At 43.6% G+C, this 12,904-nt stretch overlaps 1 protein-coding gene and 1 long non-coding RNA gene across 2 annotated transcripts in view; one reads left to right on the top strand and one right to left on the bottom strand.

The window, feature by feature from the left end:
• Positions 1 to 2,100: 2,100 nt before the first annotated feature.
• pcdh7b (protocadherin 7b) overlaps positions 2,101 to 12,904 on the bottom strand; it is a 110,401-nt gene continuing 99,597 nt past the window's right edge. The window contains exon 3 of the mRNA XM_044341501.1: positions 2,101 to 4,597. Within this exon, the coding sequence (XP_044197436.1) occupies positions 4,125 to 4,597 (473 nt within the window). The 3' untranslated portion in view covers positions 2,101 to 4,124. The remainder of the gene's footprint in view (positions 4,598 to 12,904) is intronic.
• On the top strand, positions 4,539 to 5,119 carry LOC122973769. Its single transcript, XR_006400127.1, has 3 exons — positions 4,539 to 4,628; positions 4,768 to 4,829; positions 4,979 to 5,119. It is a non-coding gene; the product is annotated as an uncharacterized LOC122973769 (long non-coding RNA).

Genomic DNA, 12,904 nt, shown 5'->3' with positions numbered 1-12,904 from the left:
AAGTGGACTTGCGTTCAATACACTTTGCCATGTTCAGCTAAGCTGCGTGCATAGTGACTCATATTAAACGATGATAAATTTGTTCCTCAATTTCTATATCAACATCCAAGTCGCAGGACAAATAGTAATGGTTAATGTTACAAATCTCATTACACACTGTGAATGCTATACGAATAGAGGAGAGCACAGACTGAACACACACCTCGGGCAGCAACAAGATACATACACTTTTCATGGCAGGTTGTTACAAACTTTATGTTTTTCTGTCAAATGTTGAGAAAAAATCCAACATAACGTCTGTAGAAGTCAGGAAAAAAATGATTTACTGAGTCTATCGGTGCTCAGAAATGATCTAGTATACACTGTTTTCAGTGTTGTTGCCAATGTATGGCGTTTTTTTTTTTTTTTTTTCCTCTCCTTTCATGTCTTCACTTTTTCTGAGGTTTACTCTACAAAGTCTTCATTTTCATCTGATCTAGAAATTCAAAGCATCACCTTGCAATATCATAGCAAATATTGTACCACACTTATTTGTAGGATGGGGTTTCATCGTCTACTGATATGCATATACTGTAAATCTGTGTGTATGAGTGTTGTGTTGCTCACACCCTGAGGTGTGTGTTCTGTCAGCTACTCTCCCTTGCAGCTTTTTTTTTCTCCCCCTACTTCCACTCCTCCTAGTAAACCGTCACATTAGCATTTTTATCTCTAGGCTCCCTCAACTCTGAGCAGTCAAATGTCTCCAAGCTTTTTTTTTTTTTTTTTTTTTTTGTATTTTTTTATTCCCCCCTCTCTTCCTCTATCTTTCTATGCTTCTATATTCAGTCCTAGAGCTTGTTTCATGCACAAAGAAGGTTACTTGACCTCTGATGTCATACATGTACATGAGCGGAACACGACAAAAAAATCCATTATATCATTATTATTACTACCAACAAGCAACTTTTGAATGTACCTGTACTCATTCTGTAATGCACTACACTAGGAATGGATATTTCAACAAGTTAATTAAACCCAGTGAACGATAGCCATTTGAGTATTAGACCGATAGGCTCACTGACATTTGACTGGTCGTCCTCCAAGAAGCCTTTGACATCATGGGATTTCATCTAAGATATGCAAATGTATTTCATTCCGTTCTTAAATGCCACCCCATCTACTTTTGTAAGCATGTCAACGTAATTGTTTATGCACCATTCCAAACCAACATTTAATCATACCAATTGGTATAAAAAGGCACAATTGCATATTTGCATTCACTCTAGTTTTGTTGTTGTTTTTTTTTTGTTGTTTTTTTATGTTTTCTTTTTTTCAGAAGCACTCTAGATATACAAAGTGGCACCAGATAAAGAAAAAAAAAAAAAAAAAAAAAAAGTAAAAACATAGATTACATTGTCATGATCATTTCCGTCGTATAACAAATCAGTGTATGGGATTAAAAAGTAAAATACAAGATGAAGATAAAAATCTCGTGATATAAAGTCGATGTATATGAAACGTAAGATAGAAAGATTTGGGTTTCGTGGTGATATAAGAGACACTTTGATCAAGTATGAAACACACACACAAAAAAAAAAATAAAGATCAATGGTATGGTCTTAACTGATGTACTAAGTTGTACTACATGGCTAATGTTTCTTTAGGTATAACAAAAGCAAGCAACAAGGTGGATTTCCATGTTTACAGGGATAACATTTTTTTGTACATTTTGTTTTACAGTTTTTTTCTTCTTCCTTCTCATTAATTGAAGTAAGTTCCCATTAAACGTGCAGTAAAAAGTAAATATTTATGTATACAGTTGATAAGTATAGGAGCACTTTCTTTCGAACAATGAGTAGTACTTACAGACTATAGATTGCCGGAATGCAGAAAAAGCAGCTCCGGTCAAACCAAAGGGGTTTTGCTAACATACAAAAAAGTTCCATTGCATCTAATTTTCTTTTGCTTTATTACAGTCATGAGATTTTGCACCTCTGTAGCTGAGAAAAAAAAGAAAAAAATCACTGTAGACAGGGAGGCACAACATCTCAACATTGTCATGTGTCTGTGTGTTTGTGGTCATTAGGCGTCAGCTCTTGAGGATGTAACGGATGTTTTGGAGAGACATCACATTCTTATCGTTCAATCTCAATCCTTCACTTCAAAAAAAAAAAAAAAAAAAGATTCTTCGCGTAATGTGGACTTAAAGCAAAGTTCTCCCAGAAAAGCTACTTTTCTAACTGACGGGGCAATGCTTCATCCTGTTCACGAAGCTTTGGTTTCACTTTAATAACACCGTTTTTTGTTTTTTTTTTCTCCTCAGCCTGTAATTTCCCGAAAAAACTTCCCCCGGTTACTGTTCGTTCAGATGTTGCTTTTTGATTGTTCTCCATTGAGCTGATTCTTACATTCGTGCTCAAAGATGCCATCGCCATGTACTGTATGGAAAGCAACATCCGCTAGTGCTAAAAGGACTCTAGGACGGCCGCGTGTGGGTTAATGTCACCTTGAAGGCTTGAGAAGAAATGAAAAAGAAGTTGATGCTTGTTGGTCACGTGTACGTTATGATATTTATTGCTCGGTCTATCACACACACACACACACACACACAGAAAAAAAAAAAGGAATAACAGTAAAAAGTTGTTCTTGCAGCTGTTTAAGTAACCAGCTTGGCCATGTTTACGCCCTCCTAAGCCTATTATTGGTGTACATCTATACACTAAGTATGGCCTATACACACATACTATATACTGCATATCTGGCCCATACACTCATACAATTTCAATTGCACCTTGATAATTTTAATCTTGGCATGCCACAAACTGTGCTTACCCAGGATACCACTCAGCGCCACTGGCCTTTTGTTAAATGAATATGTTTCTCCGCTTCGTTGTGTTTGCATGTTCGTGTGACGAGTTTATGAGAGGAAAAACAGGGTAAGTATTACAACTTTGATATAAACAGCAGCATCCCGCTGAGGTGATCACTGAATATGCACTACCATGTACACACATGCTTTACAGCCAATGCGATGATGATAGGTCATGGCTCTAAGTTCTTGCATCTCGTTAAGGAGAGGTGTAAAGGGGAGGGGCCGATCAAAGACAAAGAACGAGAGACTGAGGAGGGTAGCGAGACAAAAGGGGATGAGAGCAGTACGCGTTGTTACTGTGGTCCAATGTTTATGTACAATGAGTGACTTTTCATCCGTGAAGAGTGTCCACACTGGTAAGTTAGAATCAGTCATCATACAGTATGTTTGTTAAGAGTATACCAGTGGTGTTGTAGTCCGAACCAATGTGTCGTTGCAGCAAATCCCATTGGCTCCCGTTTCCGTCCAGGAATCTCCGTTTTCAGGAGACTGACTGAAACAGGTCTTGTTTTGTGGGCAGAATATTTAAAGCTTAGTCTTTCCCGTTATAAGATTTGAATCAAGTTTTGGTCTGCTAATGAGCAACTTTCGTCACAAACAGTCAAGATGACAGAATCCACGGACAGCTCGGGTGCGATCGAGACCATTATGTCCAATATATTGTTGCAGCCACAGAACATCGTGGCTGGAGTCTTGCACTGTTCTAAAACAATAATAATAAAAAAAAAAAAAGCATTACCAGACACACGTTAAAGTCAAAATAGTCCACACGTACAGCTTTGTTTCTAGAAAAAAACACAAACAGAAAAAGAAAATGGTCTCTTTTGTACAGTGTCATCTTCAAGGAAATGGGGTCTTCATGGGGGACAAGGGGGGTAATGCATGCATGTATTGTATATGTAAAATGAGTTGATTATTGTACAGATTGACTGTCAGGCAGCAGATTATGTCACAAGAGCCCAACTCGCCAGAAAAACAGCCTCATCTCAAGTCCCATCAATGCTCTCAATAGTTTTTCCTCCTCCTCCTTTCTTCCAGGTCATCGCCGGAATTAGCACTTTAAAAAAAATGGTACTATGTTTATATATCCACTTAGATTTTTCATTATGGAGCTGTCGTAAAAGTCTTTGGAGAGAGTTTAGTCCTACCTTGTGCAGAACAAGGGTGGCTAAGAGCTTCTAGAGCTTTAACGGTGGTGGGTAAGCAGCTATGCTTAGTGTTGTATTTTAATGCCATGTGTTGTGGCACAGCAGGTGTGTCTAACACTCCCAGCTCACAGGTACACCTCCCGTCGCGTCAGAGTACCACAGGATGTGGGCTTGTACTCCCCAGTAGGTGCCAGAGGGATCTCCTCAGTGGGGTGGCCCAGTGTCTCCTCCCCACCTCCAGGCGAGCCGTAGGAAGGCGAGCCGAAAGCCTCATAGGAGGAGGAGGAAGAGGCCATCTTCTTGTTGAGCAGGTTGCGATTGCGGTCGCCCATCATGTGAGTGGCGGTGGGGTCTCCGTTGGCCATGGCGGCCATGGCGAGGGTCTCTTGGCTGCCGGGCTGCTCGGCGCTGCTGCTGCCGCTGCCGTTGCCGCTCATGAAAGTGGAAAGCTTTGGTTGTTGGGGGGTGGTGGTTGACTTGGATGGCCGTCGCTCTGGCGACGTGCGCACAGGCATCCAGCAGGAGTCCGAGTGGCCGTACTCGTCACATTCCCGGGTGCACTTGCCAGTCATGGCTACGTCAGGCAAGGGCCGGGAGTCTAGAGGAAGCAGAGAAGAGAAAAAACAAAAGTAAGTGATATTGTTTGCCTCACTAAAATTGGATATTAAATGATAATCTAACATTTTTGACTCAATAAATTTCCTAACACTAAGTGTTTGTTGTGGTATGTGTCAAATAAGATTGCCTTATTATGAATTCCTCCATTAGATGCGTGAATCTGTATTTTTCCCTAAAGAAGACATCATCGCATCTAAGTGTTGATGAAGAAGGTAAAAATCAATAAAAACTGGTCACAATGGTTACCAGGCACCTATTACCACAGATATGTATGTTCTGAATGTTGTCACTCGTGAATAGACTTAAGCTTGTACGAATAAAAAATTGCATTTTTTTTTTTTTTTTTTTTTTTTTCATGCAGAACCCATAACCACATGACAGAAACGGTAACAGAAAACAACAATGAAAAGGAAAACTCCACCGGCTACGACAAAAGCCTCAAACTAAAAAACAGTGGCGTGAATCAGAGTTGAAACAATGTCATGCTTCAAAACGTGTTTGTGCTGAGAGGGGGAAGGGGGGGGGGATGGGACAAGGGGGACAGAGAAGGGAAGAGGGTCAGTATGTGTTTTTCAGTTTGCACTGATCTAAAAAAAAATTTCACATGTATGATTAGGCTCGCTCTCTGCTCGTCTGTAATGTGTGTGGGGGCGAGTATGTTTGTGAGATTGGAGTCCAACAACACCCTGTTTTCTTATCTGGTGATTGACAGACAGCAATCACATTCTGATCTAAGTAGCTTAATAGCTTTGCGTGGCTCAAGCGCCCTGATATCCTCTTAAATCCACTAATAGGGGTCTTAACCAATTACCTAGCTGAGCGCTGGCCTCAGATTAACTACGTCTACTGTATTATTGTGGAAAGCAAATTATGTGCTTACGATGCTAGACCAGGACAACAGGTCTGACAGACACTCCTACTGTCAGTGACTACTGTCAGACACTGCAAGAGTTTGTTCCAGCGCGATACGTGAAAGATAATTATCCCAAATACAGCCAACCAAAGCTGAGTAATGAGCTCAATATAAGACAACAACTGTGAGGAGGGGAGGAAGGAAGGAAGGAAGGAGTCTACTCCACAGCCCTGACCCAAGGCTTAGACATTACACAGTGCCCGAGTTAATAGGAGTGCCAGTGTTATAGAGATGCTATGTTAGATGTAATTTATTCATGACCTGATGCGAAGTATGGAAAAACCAAAATCAAGCAAAAGCGAGGGTGAGTGCAAACCAAGCCAAGCATGCCTTTGCCCATTGTAAAAATAAAAAAATAAAAAAATAAAGAGAGAGAGGAAAAAAAAATAGTTTGGACCATGGCTTACTTTTAATGCTCTTTTTCTCCTGTAAAAGAAAAAAATAGAACAGAAATCACTCTTTGTGTTTTTTTTCACTTATGCAATAAAAAAGTATATTTGTATACTGTATGAGAGACCTTGAGCAACACTGAGACGGTAACTAAAAGAACATGTCGACAACAGCATCAAGAGAGTGTTATGCAGAGCAGACACATGACTTGGAGACACAATGCAGCAGAGGACAAGGACAGCAAAGAAAGGAGGAGATAGGAAGAACAGAATGAGAGGCCTTCGTAGTCCTACTGAATTGACTTTTTTCAATCAACAAAGGGATCGCTTGTTTCACTATGAGTGCCTTTCAGGAAAACATTCTGTATGACTTCAAGAGTGCCATTCCTATGCTTCTAGAGACCCTACTAAACACCTATCGGAATACGTTTTTCGTGTCACAAATTACCTTTTTGTAAAGCATCAGCTAATTATTGCCACTCAATGTATAGCCTGAGCCTCGGGGAGCGACTGCCACTCGATAGAAAAAAAATCAAATAACATTTTGTCATTAACCAGTCCAAACAACTGAGTGCTTCTGTTTAATGAAATGTAAATAGCTAAATAAATGAAGAAGAAAGGCAAGAAAAACAAAATTGAGAGAGGTAATGGCAGTCGCAAAGAGTTAACATGCTGGCTGATGTGATGAAAATGATAAGTGTGGCTTGTGGATCATGGCGTTGCAAGAGAAGACGTCTTTGTCTGCCTCCCCCTCTCCTTTTCTCTGTCTCAGCTTCGTGAACACAGTCATCAAAGAGACAAGCGGATACCAGGTACTGATTGTCTTGCTCATTTACACCTACAATTGAGCCGTCAGGCTACCCACAATGCACAGCGGCTCTCTTGAGGCTGCGGCGCCCTGCTCCCTGAATTCTCATCCAATTGTCTCTTCACCCCAGTCACATTCAGACAAACTGGTAAAAAAAAAAAAAAAAAAAAAATCAGCAGGGAGGACCTCTTGCTTCCTCCAGCTCTCATGGGTAAGCAGCCAACTTTCAGCATCTCATCTCCGCCGCCCTACACGATGGGCTGCTGAGGTAGTTAGCCAGCGCTCTGTGTGTTGTACGGACTGAAAGGGAGGATGATTATTTGCTAGCCATGGTCCATTGGCTCTGCTGGCTTGCTAAAAATGAGAAGACATTTCCCACTGAGCTAATGAACTGGGTTGCTATATCAAAGCAAAAACGCTGTTTTTTTTTTGTTTTTTTTCCCCTCTCTGTCTCTTTTCATAAGTGTCACCTCCCCCTGAGGTTGGGCCATCAATATGAGTACTTTAAAACCACTTAAATCCATCTGTCCTTTGCCACTGGACAAATAAAGTACCAACTTCAGCCTGGACCAGTTCTTGAACCCACTGGCTGAGAAACAGCTGTGGGTGATGCTTAATTGATTTTAACGTCAACTCATCATCAACATTTTTTTTTTTTTCAAAGCAAGAATAGTGAAAAACATCACTCCTCCCACTACCATGTAGACCCTCACTGTCTTATTTTATCATTTTATTATTAAATCTAACAATGTAAAGTCGCAGGAATGAAAGCAAAAGCATTACAATACAAAGCTGAAAAAGAATTAATTGTAATTTTCAAAAGTATTTCCACAGAGAAGACACGCAACATCGCTTCCATACATATCCATAGGCCCTTTCAAGACCCAATTCAGAAATCAGGACGTAGAAAATATCTTCAAAGAAAAGCCCTGAGAGCACACACACAGTGCAGTAGCAGGCTTTTGTTACATATTCACAAACATCCCGCCAGCCCACACTAACAACCACAATATAACACAATACAAGTGGGTCACTCTGCTGTGTTAAAAAGCCTTGCTACCAACACTGAGAGCTGAGCAAGGAGGCACTCCATCCCAGGTTGCATCCCCGGGGCACCGGCCTTGTTATTTGGTATACAGAGCCAGAAACAGTGGTACAGTCTGGGTGCCACAGGCTGCGCTGGCTATCTCCGTCACTGGGAGAGAACAGCTTTCAGCCAAGCGGGGGCTGGTCTGCTCATAATGGCCTGCAACGCAAAAGCCATTGGCCCTCTTCTACATTTACTCAAAAGAGGCTTCCGGAGGAGTGAGGGAGGGGAGGGGGAGGGGGGGTGGCGGTGGTAGTGGATCAGGGAGTGATTGGCAGATGAGTTAGAAGGGCGACGGGCAGAACAGAAGAGCAGCAGCTTTTCTCTGAGATGTAATTCCATATGGACAAAAGTCGTGCGCTGCTGAAGTGATGATTACCCGCTGACACACCACTGTGTATCAATGCTCGCAGATATTTCTGCCTCATACTGTGCGCATTTGGTGATTTTAGCCTGCTACATTTTTTTTTTCTTTTTTTTTGTGCATGCGCATTAATGAGTCTATAGTGGCGGTTTTTCTTCATTTGTACACAGGCTTTCAACTTGCAAGAAAAGCAGGCTGAAAGTGGGCCAGTGGCTGCGCTGGTTGAGCTGTGGCTTTTCTTAGCTGGCTTTAGTCAGCCACCCTATCAGCTGACTAGCTTACACTGTGGGATATTTCAAAAGAACCTCCACTGCTGGGTTACAGTAGCGATTTGATGCGGCTTCTTTAGCAGTCACTAAGATGTTGCAGTGTAGGGAAAAAAAAAAAAAAAAAAAAAAAGGAGGGTTAGACTGTCATTGCTTCTGGGCATATGCACACTAAATGTCTGTTGCGTGGGCATTTCTGGGCAATTCGGTTTAGTGTGTTTGTTTGTGAAAGAGTGCATTGTGTTTACACCGTGGTGCATGTCAGTAAGTCCACTTGCCAGTCCGCGTTTTATCTACGTCGCTGACCCTTTCACTTTTGAACTGTGTTCTCCCTCGCACCGTCACTTCTTCCTCTCCTTTCCTTCTCTGTCTTTTGGCTTCCGCTATGAACCCCTGCTACCCAGACTGTAGCTCCGCGACCTATTGCCCTCTCTTTTCCGGCCAGCAGATTCAACCCAGCTGAGGCACTGGGAAGAAGGGATGGAGGGGAGCGGGAGGGAGGGGAGATGAAGAAGAAGAAAAAAAAAAAAAAGACTGAGAGGGAAGAGGAAACAAAACAGAGGTGATGTGCCTGCGTGTGTCTCTACGCTGTGTCTTTGACAGACATTGCAGTCGGCTGGACAGCGGATAGGGGTCAGAGCAGAGAGGGAGGAGGAGGGCATGAGGGACGGGGATGAAGACAGGAATGATGTAGAGAGGGGGGGGGGGGGGGTGGGGGGGGGGATAGACAGGCAGAGAATAAAAGGAGAGAGACAGAGAGAGTGTGTGTGCTGAGTATAGCAGGGTCAGGGCCTGGGAGAAGGGAAACGGCAGATTGAGTGGAGAAGACAGCATGGCTGCCTCTGGGCCGTCATAGGCCAAACACACTGCCAAAGAGAGCAGTGGAGAGAGGAGAGGAGAGTAAGGAAGACAGGAGGAGAGGAGGAAGAATCGAGGACGTGAGCAAAGACAAGGAGAGAGAGAGGAAGAAAGGACGGGCGACAAACACTGGAGGAGAAACGGCGATGATAGGGGACAACAGAAGACGTACTGTACTGTAAATAAATCATTACAACATGTGCTCCCAGGTCACACCATGTGCTCTCATGGATGCACACATTAACTTATCAATTCAAGGACCTGGATTTAGACTGTTTAAGGTTTTATATTATCGCTCTAACAATGAAGTCCTGTGTCCAGGCAGATGCCAGGCACCTCTCACCTCTTTACTAATTCAATCAAATAGGCCTCCATCACATTCCCCACATTAAGGAGGCTAAAAAAAAAAACACTTAAACCCCCCCAAATGTCATTTACACCCATCCACATGGTTCCAATTTGAAGGCACAATGGAGCATCTTCTTCTTGATTCTTTTTATTTATTTATTTTTAGGGCTGGGTAAAAAGACGCAAGGGGGCGTCTGTGTGAGAACAGTGAATCTCGGAAATGGGGCTCGTGATTGCCTCGCACCCCTCATCAAAGGCCCGCTTGTACGGACAGATCTATTTTGCACGGCGGAGCAATCAGCGTGAAGATGAAAGTGTACATTGCTGGGGTGTCATACAGATTACTCCTAGAGGCTGAGGAGGAGGGGGGGTGGGGGTGGGGGTGGGAGAAAAAATGAAGTATTTATCCTGAAAAACCAGCTGTTGGAAATGTTCAAGCCCTTCATGAGAAAATAGGAGAGGAGAAAGAAGGGAGACGAGTGAAAAGTGATACAAGGAGATAGCGACGGGAAGAGATTGAGATAGGAAAATCAAAACCGCCCCCTCCCCAAAAAAAATAACACCAAAGAGAGCTAGCGTCCTCTCCGTGGTTGCTCTGCAGTCGTCTTTCTTGTTTCTCTTCTTTCTACTCGTTCTCGCCTCTAATAGGGTCCCATTTAATTAGGCGAAACTTGCCGACTAATTACGGTGTAAGAGTGAGTCTCCCTGTGTTTGGCTGTCTCGCTTCTCAAGACCCCTGTGGCATCGCCTCGCAGCTGAGAGGTCCTCAGCATCAAAGACAGACAGGCAGACAGACACTCAGAGATGCTGAATATACACACACACACACACGCACACATGCAACAAGACGTGGCTGTGGGGAACGAAAGGAAGCGGTGAGGGAAGGAAACCGAGAGAGGAAAAAGAAGAAAGGAGGGGAGAACGGCCGAGAGGAGAAAATAAGGTGAGGGAGGAAGTGTTCCTGAGAGAAAGGAGCGGAGAGAGAGAGAGAGAGAGAAAAAAGAATAGGTGCTAAATTATTAATGCCGTGACGGCGAGTTCAGACAGAACAATATCCACAGGAAAAAGCGATATTTGTCTTTCTCTCGCTGAGATGTTTGCCAGACAATTAAGGAGGGGGGGACGGAGGAGAGAAAGATACGCAGTGGTGCGGGGGGGGGGAAATGAGAACAAAAGGGGGGGGGGAGTCTTGGGGAGCAATGACCTTTTTGAAAGCGCAAGTCATGGCGTGCACCGCTAGCAACGGCATTAATTGATGGCATTAACGTCAGCAGTGGGTTTTTTTTCTCAGTGCAGCAGTAAGTTGAATCCAAACCTCAAAAATATAACCCCTATTAGTCCAGTTCAGATCATGTAAGTAGGAGGCCAATTTGACTAAGGGAGCAGAAAATAACACATTTTCTGTCTTAATCACATAATGTCTTAATGCATAAAAAAATATCTGTTCATCCCTAATGCGTTTACACAATCCTCACTCTGTTAAGAAGGCCCCTACTTGACCCACATGTGCTTGTTTGCACGAGTAACATCTCTCCCACGTAGCAGTAACCTTTTTTTTCCCCGCTTTAGCAGTGCTGCTTATAGGCCAGCTGGAGGAACGCTGTTGAAAGTGGCAGCAGGTGATCTATTCTCTGCCGCCTTCTGAGCTTCTTGAAGTATTTACTGCCTGGCAAGGGCAACTAAGGGAATAATCTGGAACCCCCCCCCCCTCCCCTCCACTAACCCCGCCATGCCTTGAGAGGTGCAGGACGGGCGCAAAGAAAAATGGAAAGGAGAGGGAGAGTGAGTGAGGGAGAGAGAGAGAAGGGAGGGAAAAGATACAGAGCCCTGATCGAGTTTTGTAATGAGCTGTCACCTCCTTTTGCCTCGCTCCTCGAGATGCCCAACCTCTGTGTGGAACAAAGACTCAGCATCACAAAAAAAAAAAAACACACACACACACACACACACGAGGCCGTCCACTACTTATAGGAGAAATTTTCTAGGTTAAATGATGACATCACTTCCCTCTCATTTTTTCCCCCCTCCTTTAGCTGCTGCCTATACGCTAACCGGCGTTTACAATAACAAATGCAGGTAGGCATCATGGGTATGATATGGCGGCTTTTCTCTTTCAGCAGGGTCAATACTCTTTCTGGAATAATGAATGTACTGCGGCCTGCTCCTGAGGTAATTAATTGAGGAGAGATTAACTAGCATAATTTCATTCTGGTGACGATCTCTGAGCCAATTATCAAATGTGGCTTGCACTCTCCCTCCCCTCTGCACACACATCCTCTCTCTCTCTCTCTCTCTGTGCGTCTCTGCCTCTCTCTCTCTGCCCGTTTCAACAGTCAGCACTCAAGCCGAAGACCCCCATAAATAAAGTGTCCCCCGCGTGTCACGCTCCCTCGTTCATCTCGCACGCGTGTGCACACGGCGCTGGCGGATGAAGCCTCTCGTACGAGCGGGTGGTTCGCCGCCGTTAACCGGAAGCGTGTTTTCCCTCCTCCGCCTCTCGACTCACGTGTAATCACATAAATGCAGACACCACGGGCCGTGTCCTCAGAGCACTTCTGACCCTTAACCTCCTCTATAAGTGGAACAACAACAGCGTGATGTGGAGAGGAGAGAAGCACAGTGACTCATCCATTCTGCTAATAAGAAGGACGGCGCTGGCTTGCTGCCACACAAGACTACAAAAAAAACAACACCTAACTCAAATATACTTCCTAACTATGCTCTGAAATCCACAAAATCTTTAAAAAAAAAAAAAAAAAAAAGGGGGGATTTTCTCATCAGGCATTCATATTATCCATAAAGCGTAACACTTATAATCACCTTTGCAAGCTACAACTCACATCTTACTATATGTAATTCTGTTATGCTTGAAGAAATACCCAATTACAGTATAAAATAAAGTACTGTGTCACCGTCCCCTCCCCCCCCCCCCCCACCCCCACCCCCTCTTCTGTTTATGTGCTCTTTTCTTCAGCATGGCACTCTGAGCTTATACAGAATACTCTGGAAGCCCCGTAAGGATTAGCATTAGCTGCTCTGCTATGGTGCACACATGCAACACTGCTAGCGACCGATAAAACAATATGGCAGTCTCAGCTCGTTTTCACACCGCACACAGACACCACCGCTTTTTTTTTTTTTTTTTTTTTTTTTGCGCCGTAGCAAGCCCACATTAACCATGCAGCGTGTATGTGTGTGTGTGTGTGTGTGTGTGTGTGTGTGTGTGTGTGTGTGTGAAGCTTGTGTGTAGATGC

The sequence above is a fragment of the Thunnus albacares genome, chromosome 22 (genome assembly GCF_914725855.1).
Source record: "Thunnus albacares chromosome 22, fThuAlb1.1, whole genome shotgun sequence".
NCBI lineage: Eukaryota > Metazoa > Chordata > Actinopteri > Scombriformes > Scombridae > Thunnus > Thunnus albacares.
The sequence above is the reverse complement of the archived record's forward strand: the minus strand, read 5'-3'. Positions and strand labels throughout refer to the sequence as shown.